This window comes from Mustela lutreola, chromosome 7, assembly GCF_030435805.1.
Source record: "Mustela lutreola isolate mMusLut2 chromosome 7, mMusLut2.pri, whole genome shotgun sequence".
In the NCBI taxonomy this organism is placed as follows: domain Eukaryota; kingdom Metazoa; phylum Chordata; class Mammalia; order Carnivora; family Mustelidae; genus Mustela; species Mustela lutreola.
In genome coordinates this window covers 54,942,730-54,961,866 of record NC_081296.1, presented here as the reverse complement: position 1 = coordinate 54,961,866, position 19,137 = coordinate 54,942,730, and the positions used below count along the sequence as shown (strand labels likewise).

Below are 19,137 nucleotides of genomic sequence, written 5' to 3'. Positions count from 1 at the left end.
GGGAAATTAAAGTTAAAAATCTGATGAAAAACAGAAAATCAGGCTTCAGATAGAGGCAACTGGCGAGATGACAAGCTTGATCATCTTTCTTATTTTGGTATGCACATCCATGGAATGGTGCTTCTGTTCGAGGCAGGAACACAACCCCAGTTCTGCTCTCAGGACAGACCAAGCACACCAAATGTACAAAGCACAGGGAAATTAGAGTAGAAAATTCTGTCTAAGCCTGCCAACATGCCAAGTCTTTATGAACTACCTGAAATGTGCTTCTCATACTGACATTTTCTACATCAAGCATCTGATTAAATATATTACTACCAGTATTTTCTTTTGTCTGGTCATCTGTTAATTTAATAGAGCAGATGTTACTTCAAACACAGGGGGAAAAAAGTTTGGAATTGGTCTGGATTTCCAGAGCCCAGCTGGATGTTGCAGCCAGGCACACACCTGGCAGAGATGCTAGGGGAGCTTTGTTTGTACCAGCCTGACAGTCTGTTAGTCAAAGAGCTCTGCTCACTGGGTCAAGACACAGCTTACCCTGGGCTCTAACATTCAATCCTTGTGTGACCCTGAATGGACAAGTCACTTCTTTCCAGGTCTACAACCTCAGCTGTAAAGAGACTTGGACTAAAGGGTGTTCTCGGGTATCTATAAAGGGACGGGAAGGCTACACTAAATCGAAATTTGAAAACATGTGTGGAAGATGTTCTCTAATACCACCATATGATAATACTCCGGGGGTAACCTTAACCAACGTTAATTAGGCAAATGAAAGAAATACAGAATATGAATACTGAAATGGGAAGGCAAAATAATCATTACTTTTAAATGATGTATATCTGGGAGATCCAAAAGAAGCAAATGAAAAATTTCATTTATCAAGAAAAGGCAAATCCATTAAAATGCCTATGTAAAAACATTAACATTTAGAAGCATATGTAATGGAAAAAAAAAAAAAAACCTCCTATCCACAATATAAACAAAGAATGTAATAATAAAAGGAAGATATCTGTAAGAACTTCATTAAAAAAAAAAGGCTTGAAAAAAGTCTCTAAGAGATGTAAGACTTCACTAAATGGGACTATCTTTCCTTCAGATAAAAAGGCTCAGATTTATAAAGACAGTCTCCCTAACTTAATCTATTAAACTCAATGATAAACAAAATCATCTTTCAACAAAACAGGACACCAAAATTCTTCTGGCGAAAAAAACCACACACAAATAAAATAATTACATCCCCTCTGCCAAAGAAGGCAAATGAAGACATATTAGCACCACTAGCATTAATACTTAACATTTAGCAAGCATCTCACTGCTATGTGTCAGGGACTTTGAGTAAGTATCTCATTTGCTCATCACAGTCCAAGTTAAGTATTATCGTCCCAATTTACAGAAACTAAAGCTTGGATAGAAAAGTAACTTGCCCAAGGCCACAGAGCTAGTAAGTTATAGAGCCTTGACAATAATCCCCAGAGCTCCATCAGTCAGCCAGATCAACAGAACAGAAAACAAAACAAAACAAAAACCAAAACAGAAAAAGATCCACTTACACTATGGAAATCTGGTTTATAACTGAACTCAGTGGAAAAGAATTAAGGAAGTCTTTGGCTAGCTGGATCCTTACATGAAAATAAATTCCAAAAAGATAAAAAATGAAATAAATTCCAAAAAATTTTTATCTAAATTTTTATCTAAAGCCAAAGAAGAGGAGGAAGAGGACAAAAACAAGGGAGAAGAGACATGGGAGAAGCCATAAAAGCATTAGAAGAAAACAATGGCAAAAGATTTATGATTTTGGGGTAGAGACAAGATACAAAACTGACTCCATTTTAAAAAATTATGATAAATTTGGCTACATAAAAATGTAAACTAATATAAAACTACTATATTCAAAGTCAAAAAATAAACTAAAGCTGTGACTTATGACAGAGAAAATTTCCTTAAACTTCCAAAGAATTTCTAACTAGTAAGAAATAGACCACAAATCAAAAAAAGAAATACAAATGTGTCAGTAAATATATATGAAACTGTTGGGCACCTGGGTGGCTCAGTCCGTTGGGCATCTGTCTTGGGCTCGGGCCATGAACCCAGGGTCCCAGACCCGGCCCACATCAAGCTCCCAGTAGGGTGCCTGCTTCTCCTTCCCCTCCTCCGCTCTTGTACCAGCAGCTTACACTCACTCTAATAAATAAAATCTTTAAAAAAAAAAAAAAGTGTCAACCTCATTCGGAATAAAAGAACACTAATAAAAACCATGAAATGCTGTTTTTCATTAAGCACCTTGGCAAAAACTATGTGATTAGGTAAAATCTGATGTCAATAATAGTGTAGGTAGATGGAAGACAAATGTAATGACTTCTATCAAAATTTTAAATACTCAGCCACCAAACCATAAATTCCAGGAATGAATTTGTTCTAGGAATATAGAATATAAGGATGTTCACTGAAGCATTATTTGGAATATCAATAAAATGAAAACCTAGAAGTCCACGACAAGGTCTGGTTAAATAAATGCGAAACCCACTCAGAATTAAATCTATTTAAAGATATTTAAAGAAAAAACCAGGGCACCTGGATGGCTCAGCCCTTCGGCTGAGCCCCCCCATCCAGCTCCTGGCTCAGCAGGAAGCCTGCTTCTCCCTCTACCATTCCCCCTGCTTGTGTTCCTTCTCTTGTTGTCTCTCTCTCTGTCAAATAAATAAATGATTTTTTAAAAAGTAAATAAAAGAAGAAACAACCATCCCCATACGAAGAAGTCCAAGATGTATTAAATGAAAAACACAAGATGCAGAAGAGAGTAGGAAAAAGCCCATTTGCATTTTTAATAAATGAAGAGAAAAAATACATATATGCACAGAAAAATTCTGGGAAGCTATTTTAAAAATCTAGTAAACAGTGACTGCCCTCTTAAGAGTCTAAATGGGAGGCAGGTAGAGATGGAGAAGGCACTGGAGTTTTTTGTTTTTTACTATCTGAATTTTTCTTTACTAGCTGAATTCTTCCCTAGGCACATATAACTTTGACAACTCTTTTTTAAATGCACTCAACAAAAGATCATCTCCACTAAGACACACTGAACAATAAAGACACAAACTTCAAGGCAGGTTTTTTTTTTTTTTTTCAAACATTTACTGAACACAAACACCATTTTTTTTTCCTTTTACACAGCAATATTGTTAAGCTTCAAATTAGCTGGGCTATTAGGACTATCAATTGCCACGAAATTAAAAATGATTCTACATGTCAAACTCAAATAAAAAATGTCATGCAATATATATAAATCACTAACAGACCTCTGGCGCAGTCAGCAAGTTTACTATGTTTATTAAAGTCACGTAAATGGTTTGACAAAAGTGCACAATAGAATGACATCACTGGTTTGTTATAAATCACAGGGAATTACTAGAATACAACAATGTTGTTTTTCTACACAGAGGATTACAGGATGGGGTGAATATTATAGAGGATAGGATCTTTTCAACACATTAGGGCCAGTCGGATTTTACTCCCCAACTATGTAACTCTGAAAAGACTGGTTAGCAAAGCTGAGGGGGTTTTCCTCATCTTTTCTCCTCTACCAATTACTAATAAGCCACAACCAAAAAAAGCCATGCACAAATTTTACAACACCTGATAAAAAAACAGATGCAAAACCTTGTTTACTTCATCACTTGGCAAAGCTTGCATCTTCACTCCTTCATTTTTCTGATTAGGCCACTGATCACATGACTCACCCCTAAATGAAAAGCTGTTAATAATTTAGCAATACTCACCCCTGCACACACATCAAGATACGCTCCCCTTAACCATCAAGTCGATGTCCCTTCCCTGCACATTAACACAAATGAACACACCACAAACCTAGGACTAGAGACCACATTTACTTTACAGTTTTAAAAATTAATACATCTATCATCACTATCAGTTTGTTTAGGTCAGATCCCATATTTGGGAGAGGGGATGCTGTACATACAACCCAGCCCATCTGAGAGTTTGGGCAAATCTGCCAGAAATGTAGGAGAAAGCCCTGCGATGTGCCATACATAACAAGGAGCTTTCTACCTTCCAGGGAGGGTATCCAGAGCAGAGCTGTGCATTTTCAGAGTAGGAGTAAACACGCAGCTTAACATCTTATGGACTAGTAACTTTTCTTAAGAGCAAAAGGCCGAGTTTTGTTTTCTTTAATCCATTTTAATGTTACAGCATATTCAGTGAGGAAAACAGAATAGTCATCTGTACCTACATATATCTGGCTAGCCTAAAAAGGAACATTTAAGATTTTTACAGAAAATCTACCATAAAAACAAGTCCTTTAATATACTCTTATCCATCTACTCACTAGTTCAATCACTGGTTGCTTCTAAACCCAGCAAACTGTAACCCGAGGTCTGACAACTCACGCCTCACCCCGCCCCATTCCAAAAAAGAAATGCTTCCGCGTGAATAATCCAAAATGGTCTTATCCATAAAGCAGCTGCCTCAAACTGCAGTGGAGACTGGTGACAGGGTGCTGTTGTTCCCTTGGGATTTTAATTTTTTAAAAACACTTGCCAAATGCACACTTCAAACAGTGCTATCATACCTAAGTTTCTCAATGATTATCAGTTATTAGTCAACTATAGTATAATGAAACAAAAACCTTCCCAGAAACAAGTCAGACCAAAGCTTGCTTTTTGGTTGGTTTGTTTTCAGTTCCCACAGCAAAGAACCTTAAGGTAGTTGGACTGTGGCCTGCTGGAGCCATGCACTAGGTAAACTGAAAAAACCTATGTTGTATCAGAGTTCTTACATCAAGGATTTCCCCCTTCTTCAATTGTGGGGATGGCTTTGTTGCCCATTCCTTGAGTTAAACAGTTACCTAAGTTCAAGAGTTCAATTTCACCAACTCCACTGAAAGTGTAAAACCCACCCAAGTCTCACATGGTTTGCCCAGGGCGTCATTCACCTGGGCCTCTCTAGCTCTCTAGCTCAGCCGAATTTGCAGGACAATTACTGAGCAAGACAAAGAAGTTTTGACTGAATTTGCAGTATCCTCAATGAAGACTTAAAATCCGAAGCATATTTCTACCAATAATAAACTGGAAATGACAAAAGTGGCTGGAAATGGAGCCTAGAATTCTCAATGAGCGGAGATACAGATTATCTTTCTTACCGATTTATTTTCCTTAAAACACACACACACACAGACACAAAACAAAAAAAACCCTTAAGCTTGTGAAGGATTTGGCTAAACAGATTTAAAATAATTCTACCAAAAGAAATAAAAAACAGGCATGTAGATCACTTGTTTCAAGAATGGTTTTATACAGATGTTTCACAATACATACTTGGACTTATTTTACAAGACAAACTTAGATCCTTAGCAATAGAGTGAACAATGTACTACTATACTATAGTAAAAAAATGTGTTACCATTAGCAGAGTTCATAGTTTATTCCACGGTCTTCAAATTCTTTCTCCAACTCTGTCAGCATTTCAATCAGCAGTTTTATTTTCTCCAGCATTCATCCCTTCTCAAAAACACTGTCATTAAATTTTGATGTCTGAATATGTACATATAATCATTATTCTCATTTTATAAATAAGCAATACCTAAAGTAGCGCTGGTCCTGGATAGCCAAAGGGATGAAATGGTTTTTAAAACATGCAACATTATCTGATATTTTAAGTTTTGGTGTTTAAAAATCATACACATTAATAATGGAACCAACTGAATACCAAGTATCAGAGCCACTCCTCAGGCTATCAAAGCAGGCCCTGAAGTCTAAAAAACACAGGGTCTGATCTAAGCTGTGGAAAAGGCAGGATTCACTCACCTTGAGGCCATGCATTTTCTCTTTCAGGCCATGAGAGTTGCCAAGAGCAAGGTACAGTATTTCCTCGATTCATACCAGAGGAGCAAGGCCTGTAATTTTCAAATTAGGGCTCAAATACCTCCCTTTAAACCATCCTAAAAACCCTCCTTGTAAAAACCTCAGGTTAGGAAAACAAAAATACATTACCATGACAGAATTTACTATCAAAACATTCCCAGCTGAAGCAAGAACATGAAGAGTAACTACAGTAGCTGGAAAAGTATCTTGCACTCCTGGGGGAAAAGTTTTTAAGCTTCCCACCTGCCATTTCCTCCCACCCTTCAAACTATTTCATTTCATGGGGTATCTATTTTATTTAAGGCCCTAGGTGCTACTTTTGGCTTGGTCATTATATTTCCTACTGATCCAACTGCGATCCTTCTCTTCTACTTCACAAAACAATATGCATACATAAAATGACCACTGAAATCATAAACGTTGGGGAGGGCTGTTTGTTTTTTTAGTTTATATCTGATGGTACTACACAATCATAATGCTTTTCATTAAAGAAAAAAAAGCTGCAGGTCTTCACTTACAGTACCATGCACTATGAGTAGCTAAGGCATTCATTTGGCACTAGAGAGAAAAATACAGATATAGCTAATTTTACTTTATCATTTTTAACATCAATAGGTGTGTACCCTTTACTTGAATTTCTGTGATGCTTAAAAGATAATCACAGAATACTTTCAGTCTGACAGTTAAAATGCTGCCATTTAAACAGAACAGAAAAAAACACAGAGACCTCTGCATAGCCTATCAGAATCCGTGACATTTTGCGGTTGAAAAACTTGCAGCTCTCACAGAAACACCTTTCAAAAGAGCATTGCAAATTATTCTTATCATCAAAACCATTTAATTTCCTATACCACACTAGCGATTTTCCTACTAGTTATAAGGGACAAAGTAGAGAAAGTGAAAAAAAAAAATCACAAATATCTTGGGTTCCTTTTCATCTGTCATAAACACCTTATTGGGGGGGGGCACACAAACAATGCCCTCTGGAAAAGCAGTTTCCAAATTTTAAGAGACCACACAGGAGGAAAGGGAGAAAGGGACAAAAACAGAATGTGTAACTATATTATAACAATTTGTTTCATAAGAAAACATAGCATTCATAATTTTTACATGTCTGTGAGCTGAGTCAAATGCAGATTGCTGCAATTTAGAGAAATTACATTAAAACAGACTTCAAAGAATTTTAGAATTTAAGCCTAAAGGCAAGTAGTCCATCAGTATTCTCTGAAACATTGCTTTAAGATTATTACTACTTTGTATATACCACTCAGCATAATGCAACAATTTCAATGGATTGAAATTTTAAATGTGTAACTATTGTTAAATTAGCACATTTTCAGATTAAGCTGCAGCTATATTTTTTGAAATCCTCCTGATGTTATCATGTGTTGTATCATTCCACATAAATATTGGAAGAGCGAAGACTACCTACAGCAGTTTGGCACGTGCAGAACACCTAGGTATCCCGTTACTCTTAATGGTCCTTTTTAGTTGTTTTTCTTCATGAGATCCTCAAAACTGCTGCAAGGATAACACGCTGACACAGGCTTAACAGAAATACTTTTGTAGGCAATTTTTTAAAACATTATCAACTTCAAATCATAAATGTCCCTTGTAACATAAACAAAATATTTTATACTCATTCCTTAAAAAAAAAAAAATACAAATGTTGAATCATTATGTTGTATACCTGAAACTAAATATCTCAATTATACTTCAATTAAAAAAAGACACAAACAAAGAAAAAAGAAAAGTTAAGTGACCAATATTCAGATACCTTATAGTTACACCTAAACAATGTGGCTTTGTTTAAAGTGTATTTGAAATCAATAACCGTTATGAGGCAGAAAGACCAAATACAGAACTAAGGATGGATGGGGAGGGAGGAAGGTAGTGGAAAGAAAAGTAGAATTTATGAACACATAATTCTATTGTCTGTGATTAAAGTCCTTTACTTTTTAGCACCACATTAAACGATTTTACATATCCAGTCACTTAATGAAATCCAACAAACTCTTCAAGAGTTCTGGGGATCTGATCTTGGTAGTTAATGTCATTAGCCCGAACTGCTCGGGCAGCCAGGCACTTGAGACTCATCTTCATTTGAGTTTTAAGTAGTATTTCAGATACCCCAGTGGTACTTTTGTCTAGTGGAGTCTTATTCTGTTTATTTGTCATGTCAGTGTGAGCGCCAGCTTCAACCAGGCTAATGATGATAGAGTGCAAGGTTAAAAAATCACTGATGGGCCTGTTGTACTGAACGATAATGTGGAGGGCACTGTTCCCCTCATTGTCTACAGCATTCACCTCAGCACCACAGTCCAGCAGCAGCTTTGTGACGAGTGCATTGGGAAAGCTGCAGACATCATTGGTGTGGAAATCATCAACCGGGGTATTCGAGTTGACGGCTAGATGCAACAAGGTGAAACCTTCCCGAGTTCTGGGATCAAGGTGAATCAGGTTGTAGATCTGCTTATTAATTTTGCACTGATCTTCTTCACTGCACTGTGTTTTGGTGGAGATGCACACTAAATACAGAAAAGTATAGAGATTACATTCATAATTGTCCATAGCATTGTGGACATCAGCATCTGGAATATTTTTTACTCTGTTCATACTCTGCTCTATTTCCAAAACACTGCATCTCAAAACACATTCTATGTCTGGGGCCTTCACAGTTTCATTCAAATGTATCATCTGTGAAAAAACTTGAGCAAATCGAAGAAGATCCTTGTGGGTATTCCTGTTCCCTTTCTGTCTCAGGTGCAGGGCATGCAGCCACAACTTGATACACTGTTCGAATTCCATGTTATCCGCATAAACAGCTCCCCTGTAAATGATGGGATGGGAAACATCAATATTGTCAGCACCTAAAATCCGTTCCCGAACTATAAGGCCTTCCATATGAAGAGCATCTCTGTCTTGCCGAATGGATTCCAGTTCCTGAGGATTTCTACATTCAGTTCTATTCCCATAAGCGTGGATCGGTGGGAGAACCTCTTTCTCCAGAATGTTATCACCATCCTGAAACCTCTCCAGCATGGCTAAATATAAATAGTGGTACGTCTTCATGATGTCATAGTTCTCGCGGTCATTTGCAAAGGAGGCACCCAAGAGTTCCAAAGCTTCAATCCGACTTCTTCGGTCACAATCAGCATGAGAGAGCAACAGTTCGACAACATCAGCTTTACAGCTTTCGGCAGCTACTTTTAAGGGTGTCATCCCATGGCCGTTCACTACTATAGCAGCACGCCATTTTATCAGCTCCTTCACAATATCTATGTGCCCGGCTTCAGCTGCGAAGTGCAGCGCTGTGGCTCCACAATGTGCTTTAGCATTGGGATCAGCACGCTGTTCTAAAAGGTACCTGACCACATCCGTGTGTCCCTTATATGCTGCAATCATCAGGCAGGTGTTGTCGTACTTGTTGGCGATGCTGATGTTGGCATTATTTTCAACCAAGTATTTCACAATGTCCAGTCTACCATCAAAGCACGCTGCCCGCAGCGGGGTCGAGTTAGTCACTGTGGTGTGGTTCACATTGGCTCCATGGCTGACTAGAAGTTTAACAACTTCAAAATGTCCGGCTCCTGCTGCACACCAAAGAGCGGTGGCACCGTCAATGACATACCTATTCGTGAAAAGAGCAAAGGGTCAGAAAACACAGGCCACACACGTTCTAACATAAGTGTAAAGAATGGATTCGTTTGCACTGACTGAAACCTCAATCTGTGGAACATGAATACAACATTAGTTTGGGTAAAAACAAAATCAGGTAACTTAAGTAAAGCACTCTGCACTATACTTCTAGCAGAAGCTCAACAAACCTTAACTATTACTGTTACTGCTAAAGTATATAATTCTAAAAAAAAAAAAAAAAATCACAAACTTTCTACTAGCAAAAGTAAATACATTTCAGAAAACACAGAAGAAATGCAAGGAGGTTCATAACTTCTTTACCACCAAGGTCATGCACTGGCTATTAAGGAAAAACCTGTTACTACTTCCCAGTATCCCCCAGGTACCACAGTTTCTCTCAATAGGTCAGTAAGAAAGCTACCCCAGTCCCTACAGTAACACTGTGTTAGAAACTGCTTTAGGGAAAAAAAATATTTAAGCAGATAATTGCCCCCTAGGATTATCTAAGCTCATCAAATATACTTCTACTACAGCAATGAGAATGCAAAAAAAAATCCCTGTTCCATGTAATACAGAACAATCACATAAACATGGTGCTGAGCAAAAGAAGTCAACCGAACACAGTACATATTATATTACTACATTTATACACCTATCTGTGGTATTGAAATCAGAATACTTTATTTTAGGGGAGAGATTGTGGGAGGAAGCACAAAGGGAACTTTAGTAAACAAATACATTCACTTTGTGAAACTTATAAATGCTTTCAATTAGTGCATTTTTCTCCATCCATTCTACTCCAATTTAAAGGTCTTAAAAATACGTGTGTGTGTGTGTGTGTGTGTGTATGTATTATGGGTATGTTCCTCAACTAAACCACTGGGGGAAATGCTAACAGCAAGAAACAATCAGCACTTTCCTAAAACCAGTGGGCCTCTTCCCTGACATTCCACCCATATCTGCACTTTGTGGCTTCATAGTCACCACCTATTGTCTGATGCGTGCTAGGTTCTTATAATAGAATTAGACACTTGCTAGGAGGCCAATCTTTCCCATCTTTCTACCTTCCATTTTCCCCAAGCTCAATTTTTCAACTGTTTATCCTGTTACTGACCATCAGACCTAAAAAGTAGACTTTTGCCGCACATACTTAGATATACTGTACTTGAACCACTAAAATAAGTATATTTGCAAGTGTTAAGAGAAAAGGTCAATCAAAAGCAGTATTTACTAGCACTACTAAGTATTTATACCAAAAACCTCACTGCTGAGCTTCTCACTATACAACCTAATGTTTTAACACAGGTCAAACTATATTGCCCATCAAGTGAAAGAGTATATATAATCCCCTGCCCCAACTAACAACATTCCCAAAATACCACTTGTCTGTTGTTTCTGCTGAAAACAAAAGACCCAGTTAATTCTTCCATTTCAAATAATGGCACCAAATGACCACAAAAGCCTGCTCACTAACAAGTACCTACAGAGGGAGTTACCTAGGGGAGAGGGTGCAGGACTAACTAGGAAGAGTCTTAAAGCTATCAGAAATGTCCTAAATCTTGATCTGGGTTGTGGCTACATGGGTGGATATTTAGGGAAATTCCTCATCAAACTGCACACTATGCACAGAAATTGGGGAAGTAGCATAGATCTTTATGAAAAGCAAAACCATGAGAGTTTCTTAAAAAAAAAAAAACAAAAAGTAGACTATCTTCATGACTTTGGAGTTAATGACTATTTCTTAAACGGAATGCAAAAAAAGCACTAATCATAGAAAAAAATGATTTACTGGACTTCGTTAAAATTAAGAGCTTCAATTCATCAAGATATTAAGAAGGAAGTAAATATGCAATCCACTCACTGGGAGAAGACATTTCCATTAAATGTATTTGACAAATCAGTAAGAAAAAGGCAAACAACCCAAATAAAAAAAAGATTAATAAACAAATGTATTTCACAAAAGTGACCATAAACATATGAAAAGATGTTCAAGATAACTACTGGAAAGGGAAAAGCAAGTTAAAATCATGAGTTACCAATACACAAGCACTAGAATAACTAAAATTAGTAAGACTGACATGACAATACTAAGTGCTGGCCAGGATGTGAAGCAACTCAAACTCACTGCTGGTAGGAATGTAATTTGTTTGAACCACTTTCGGGAAAACTGTTTAGCAGTAACTATTCAAGTTAAACATACACCAACCCCATGACCCAGCAATTCCACTCTTCGGCATATAGTGACAAGAAGTGAACGCAAACACCCACCAGTGAAGACGTACACATAAAAAAGCAGCTTTTTTCCCGTAAGAGTCAAACACTGGGGGCGCCTGGGTGGCTCAGTGGATTAAAGCCTCTGCCTTCGGCTCAGGTCATGATCCCAGAGTCCTGGGATCAAGCCCCACATCGGGCTCTCTGCTTGGCAGAGAGCCTGCTTCCTCCTCTCTCTCTGCCTGCCTCTCTGCCTACTTGTGGTCTCTGTCTGTCAAATAAATAAACAAAATCTTTAAAAAAAAAAAAAAAGAGTCAAACACTGGAAACAACTAAATACCTGTGTACAGGATAAGTAAGTTGCCGTATATTCATACAATGGAATGCCACAAAGCATAAAAAAAAACTACTGATATATGCAACTGCACAAATGAATCTCACAATGTATTAAGCAAAAAAAAAAAAAAAAAAAAAAAAAGCCAGAAAGAAAAGAACATATTGTATAATTCCCTTTATAGAAGTTCAAGTATAGGCAATCTATGGTGATAGAGTCAGAGTAATCATTACTTCTGAGAAGGGAAAGGAGAGGAACTGACTGAGGAGAATAAGAGAAACTCTGAGTGACAAAAACTTTCTGGATATTGATCTAGAAGGTATTTACATAGCTAAACATATTAAAATTTTATCACATGGTACACTTAAAATGTATGCACCTTACTAGATGTTACACCTTAAATAAAAAGTTATAATTAAAAACAAAAATGAGACATAATTAAAGAATAACAGTTTAAAGGAACACAAATAGCTAATAAGTATCTTCAATGTCCCAAGCACTCATTGTATTAAGGGATCAATATGCAATATATCTCATTTAATCCTTGTAATAACCTCCTCCCAAAAACCCAGAGATAGATACTATTATTATGCTCATTTCACAGATACATAACTAAAAGTTTACATGAGATTAAAACACAAAAGTACTCTCGTACATAGTACTCTATGTATTAAGGAAACATAATACATGTCATTGTTCAGTTTCAATATAAAAGGCATTTTTTCCAAAAAATAAAAAGCATTTTTTCAAACTAATTAACAGTAATCTATCAAAAATAGTTAATATGTAGTTACACTTACATGGTTAAATGTTTCCTTGCACTTTAAAAATATGAAATTATTATATACATGAACCCAAACTATGTAAAACTTGAAAATGTTACATTAAAATAGGAATTCACAATATATTATTTTTAACTCTCACAATAACCATAAAAGATAAATACGATCCCCATTTTAAAGATGAAAAAAAGAGCAAAAAGTGATTAAAATATTTTTCTCACCTCAAATGTCCCAGAATTAATGATGTAGGAGTAAAAATTAAATTATAAATATATATTTCACTTGGTTTTTGTAACAGTTTAATACTTTTTGTGGTGTAGCCTAATGGTTTCCATTTTTCCATAGAGTGATGTAACAGAAGCCTCAAGAAAATTTCAATTATCTATTTTTATTGAGGCAATTAAAATTTTTAAGTAGTTTAGGATAAAAATATTCACTGCAGAATGTATTAGAAAAAGACTAGTCCTTCAGAAACATTAGCCTGAGCAAATTTTGAATTTCTACATCTAAACAAAAACTTTAAACAATTAAAGGGAATCATAAGCCTAAAATCTATGACAGTCCTTTGTCCATAGGCTTCAGCTAAAATAATGAGCACAGACTTCCTCAAAACAACATACCACATTTATAACAGAAAATAAAAATATGATAAGTTAATGCAATATGTACTTAGTCCCTAAGGGAGAAGTACTATAAAACAAAGTTCTTTCTAGACTCACTCCAAAATTGCAATCCAAACTCTCTATAATGCATTTCATTTCAAAAAATCAAGAAACCAGGGAGTGCCCGGGTGGCTCAGTCGGTTAAGAATCTGACTTTTTTTTTTTTTTTTTTTTTTAAGAGATTTGAGATAGAGCAAGAGAGTGAGAGAACGAGCAGGGGAGGGGCTGGGCAGAGGGAGAGGGCTCTCCATTGAGCAGAGAGCCTGATGCAGGGCTCCATCTCAGGGTGGTGAAATTGAGCCCTGCATGTGGCTCCAGGCTCAGGGCAGGGTCTGCTTATGATTCTCTGTCTCCCCATCTCCCTTTGCCCTTACACCACACACGCAAGCACAAGCTCCTATGCACTCTCTCTAAACAAGTAAAATCTTTAAACCAACCAACAAACAAAAAAATCAAGAAAGCAGGACATCTGTCTGGCTCAGTAGGTGGAGTGTGTGTATCTTGATCTCAGGGTTGTGAGTTCGAGTCCCACGTTGGGGGGGTAGAGACTACATTAAAAAATAATAAAATAAAAATAAACTATAATCTGATATTCACCTAAAACAAAATGTACACATCATATGATGGAAACATTTTACAATAAAAGAACATTTCGGGCACCTGGGTGGCTCAGTGGGTTAAGCCTCTGCCTCGGGCTCAGGTCATGATCCCAGGGTCCTGGGATGGGGGCTCTCTGCTCAGAAGGGAGCTGCTTCCCCCGCTCTCTCTCTGCCTGCCTCTCTGCCTTACTTGTGATCTCTGTCAAATAAATAAATAAAATCGTAAAAAAAAAAAAAAGATAACATTTCTGATCACAAAACTAAGCTGAAACTATTTCCTGGTCCAATTTAAAATAAAAATGTCTGATCAAGTATTTGAAATGGAAATAAAAATTCATTAAATGTAAATGATCAACACTTTTTTTAAACCAAAGTCCTTAAAATTGTTTATTAGACCAAACATAGTTTCTTTTTTTTTTTTTTTTTAAAGATTTTATTTATTTATTTGACAGAAAGAAATCACAAGTAGATGGAGAGGCAGGCAGAGAGAGAGAGAGGGAAGCAGGCTCTCCGCTGAGCAGAGAGCCCGATGCGGGACTCGATCCCAGGACCCTGAGATCATGACCTGAGCCGAAGGCAGCGGCTTAACCCACTGAGCCACCCAGGCGCCCCAAAACATAGTTTCTTTGAAATATATACTGCATGGCAATGAGTTTTAAATGAAACCAAATGATGATGTGGCCTTCAAGCCTGTTCTCTACCTAAACATTAAAAGTATTAGTAGTAGTGCCAACTTTAAGAGAGAACTCAACAAAAAGCCTCAGAACTCCCAGAGGTCCTGTTCTTCCCATCCCTGTCAGCAAACTTCTTTTAGGACAAAGGTTCCCCAACAAACTCTGGTACTCAGCTGACAGGCCCTAGGAACTCGGGCCAGCACTCTAGCCCATGGTCACAGGACACCTCACCTTTGTTCTGTTCCATTTCTTTAACATTCTTAAGTTTCCCATTCTCCAACTAAAGGTTCTTTCATTTCTACTCAAGTAATTTTTCTTGCCCACTCGTCTGTCAATAGTAGTCTTCACATATTAAGCCATAAGTAAAATGATCTCAAATATTACTTTTAAAAATATGAACAAGGGCTCAAATATCACCATGGGGCTTGACCTAGGTAAGCAGTCCCTTCCTTCCTGAGAATCGGTTACGAATCACTTGAGTTTCTTAAGATAGTATAGAAATTTTTAGGCAGAACATAGACTTTCACAAAATTTTAAATAAGCTATTTATTTTAATGTCTCTCTTTCTCACACACAAAACAGACTATATGAAACCTATATACAAGTAACTGTTGCTTAGGATGGAACTAAGAAGTGAAACCTTTTTTTAAATATCAGGCAAATAAAAGGATAAGAAACAATTTTGACAAAAAAAATTGTGAAGATGGTACACAAGTGACTAAATACTAGGAAACACTAATCTACATCAGCACACACAGAGAACCTGTTAGTTCCCACCTGGCCATGGTTCTCAAGAGCGGATGGAATCTAAAGGGGGATTAAAAAAAATAATAAAAATATATAAAATAAAAATAAAAAAATAAAGGGGGATTTTGCTAAATAAGTCTCAAAAAGCCAGCCCCGAAGGGGTGAGAGGGCATACTGTTAACACCTCATTCAGACTATTTTCACAATGTCTGGAATGAGTGCAAAGTGAAATCATGACATTTGCCATCTAGTTCTGAAATGACAAAATGACTGGAATAAACTGAAAAGTAATAGTGTGGTTTGAATGGGCATAAAGGTGGCCATGAACTTCAATTCTCGCTTGTTAATTAATTGGCAAGCTCCTCAAAAAAGCAGAAACCTTACATTTTTTCTGTATCCTCCACAGAAGGTATAATAGGGCTAGACCCATCACAGGCATTTAATAAATAAAATTCTCCACTCCTCTTACACAGCAGCTAATATATTCATAATTGTAATAATCCATAACAAAAAAAGATGCTCAGCCAAAATCATGAATGACTGAACCGTTTGCAATTGCAGTCTCCCCCATGGAACTCCTGATATTTTATACAATGATCATCAAAATCTGGCCTCCACCTCTCTCCAGCCACCCACAATCTCTTTCTTAATTTCCCCAGCTTGAATCCTTTCCTACAACCACACTCAAACACTTGTCACTCCAAGTTCACCATGCTTGCTGTTGCCCCTCTTCTTCACTTCAAGACCCAAATTCAAGCATGGGAAAGGGGGAGCCTTCCCTGTTTCCCCCAGGCAACGCTGAGCACTTCCCATTCCCATATCCTTCACTAGTCCAACAGACTTCTAAAATTCTAAATGGCATGGCATTTACTCACTTACATGCAATTACTCACTTACATCTCTATTTCTCTTGTCTCCCCCGCTAAAACGTCTTCCTTCACATTGGGAACAGTATGTTACTCACCTTTGCATACCCAATCCCTACCACACAGCCCCCAGCACAACAGCAGGAGTTAGTGTTTGCCTCCTGAACCCTTTAATTTCACTGCCCAGTGCAGAACGCAGGCTGTATTTCTAATCATTTCCATTAATTTCAGGTTCTTTTAATTCCATCTCAAAAAACCTTTCTGTCTGACGGTAAAAAAGACAGTAATAAGCAAAACCTTTCCAATGCTTTAGGAAACTAATTTTTTTCCCCACCACTATCCTCCCCTCATCCAAAAAAGCCTCAGCAAGCTCCTTAGCAGCGATGTTTCTAGCAGCTGTTACTGAGATTCGTATCTCAGTGAATCCATGTGCCTATACAACTGGAATGCTGTTGAAATTCAGAGGTCATTCTGTCTCACTCCTTGTCTGGGTACAGGAAAGGCTGTGGAAATGCAGGGAGTTCCAGAATGGACACAAAAGCAAACATGGGAAGGGAAAGCAAACATGAATCAGGTTGCCATCTTTAATCAAGAGGAAAAAGACCATCTCCTTGATATCTAGGGAGGTGGTACCAGAGATTAACCACCAACTTGGGCTATCATTTCATTAAAATGTAATGCTCTAAAATATTTTCCTCTCATCTAAAAATATCTTCCTCTCGTTGTTTTATTATTTAAACCTAAAAAAGAACCAAAATTCAACAATGCTCTATTAATTTTCAAGAAGTGCTTTTCCAATGAGGTTTGTAACCAAGCAGTTTTCAATCACCAAAACTAAAGATACATATCTTTATGTGTGGACCCCATCTACCTCAAACAGAAGAAAATGCTAGAATAGCTTATGTACTGGCATAAAAGTCAAGAAAAACAAATGCAATCGATGAAGTTTGTAAACTGAAGAACACTTGATAATAATCCAGCACAGCAAAGAAGATGTCAAACCTGATAGTTCTGTGTTAAACATTTTCATGCCTATGCAATATATACAATTAAACCTAAGAGACCAATCTTAACTATGACAATATGAATTTTTGAACTTCCTACCTCAAATGACATAAGCCATCAAGTTTCCCCACAATATCACAAGATAACATGTATTAACAATGCCATTACCTTCTATACCAGGTCCAGGGCCATTTTTGCAGCCAACCTATCAACCCCGAGCTATGTGCAAGTGTCAGAATCAGGTCTAGGGATGTCTGGCTGCCTGACAAGCCCTCAAAGAGGCTGGAGTTCTAGGGGCTTATTTTGACATTAAGGCCCCCGCAACCCGTCTGAAGGGACCACTCAGTTGAAGGAGTAAAAACTGGGTGACTAAATTACTCATCAAACAGAGGTCTTCGATGTTAATTGCTAACCGCGTTAATTTCTGATCTCGCTTACAACCCCAATACCGATAAAGGTGAAACCTCGGAAGGAGCACCTCCTTCGTAACACGGACTCTCTAGTGAAGAAGAATACCCATTAGGTATCTAGACATAGGGTGCGGCTATTTACCCACATAGGGAATAAGGGGTAGGGGCTGATGAGGATGGGCAGCAGACCACGAGACGAAGCATTAGCACTGGAAGACGAAGCGGGCATTCATGCGGCAGGAGGATGCACAAAAGGGAAGAAGTGATACCTCTGTGGGGGAGAGAGTGAAGGAGGGAAGGACCAGTGAGGTGGTGGGTCCGCGCTCGTGGGAGGGGGCTTGGGATGTACCTACCCGTCGAAGCGGACGGTGCCAGTCTGCTGAGTCTGCACCCGGTAATGTTCTAACAGCAAACGCACCACCTTGGCGTGCCCATTGCGGGCTGCGATGATGAGGGGCGTGGAGCGCTGCCCTCCCTGCTGGCTGACATAGCCCAGCAGATAGCGGATGTCGCTTTCAGACCGGTTGAGAAGCAAGGCGGCCAGGGTCAACACCTTGCCCTCGCTGGCCGCCTTGTATACATAGCCAGCCAGGCCCTCCATGGCCGCCGCCAACTCCAACACCCGTTTGGTCGCCACCGCTGCTGCTGCCTTGCGCCCCCGGAGGCCGCGTTCGCCAGCGCTTCCAACCTGGGCCCTCACAGCCCATTCAACAGGGCGCCGTCGCCGCCGCCGCGCCCAGGCAGCAGCGCGGCCCGGGGAGGGCGGAGACGCAGAGGTGGCCGAACGCCGCAGGGGGCACGTCCGCGACCCGGCCCGGGCAGGGAGGAGGGCGGTCAGGGCCGCCCCCGAGGCCCCATGCGCCGGCCCTGGGCCGAGGCGATCTCCATGGCGGCCGCCGCCCCGGGCCTCAGGCCGGACCCCCTCCTTCCTGCGGGCTGCGACAGGCGCGTGCCCGAGCTACGGGTCGCCGGCGAGGTCCCAAGAGGACCACACGCGCCCCGGATGGCGAATGCTGGGCGCGTCTCCCCGGTCCCCGGCGGCCGGGCCTAGGGCTCAAAACTGCCTCGGCCTCCGCCTCCGCTGTGCGTCCTCCCCCGCTGGAGGAAACACGCAGATCCTCGCCCACCAGAGCTCAGAAGCGCCAGACGCTAACGATGCCTTCGCAGTTCCACGCCTGGGGGCCTCCGGAGCGAAACGGAACGCTTCCGCGGCAGCAGCCCCCGAACTCGGGGCGGGCAGGAAGGCGCGCCTCCGCAGACTGGGCCGGGAGGGGGAGGGTGCGAGCGGGAGGAACGGTTAAATTGGGTGTCTCCTCCAAAGCTGCCCGGCCGGCA

General features: G+C 39.4%; 1 protein-coding gene across 1 annotated transcript; it reads right to left on the bottom strand.

Annotated features, from left to right (window-relative positions):
- Nucleotides 1-3,307: 3,307 nt before the first annotated feature.
- Nucleotides 3,308-19,047, bottom strand: FEM1B (fem-1 homolog B). Its single transcript, XM_059180926.1, has 2 exons — nt 18,156-19,047; nt 3,308-9,504 (listed from the first exon to the last, which is right to left on the bottom strand). Exons 1-2 carry the CDS (start codon nt 18,401-18,403, stop codon nt 7,869-7,871), a joined length of 1,884 nt encoding a protein of 627 aa, XP_059036909.1. The 5' UTR covers nt 18,404-19,047; the 3' UTR covers nt 3,308-7,868.
- Nucleotides 19,048-19,137: the final 90 nt, after the last annotated feature.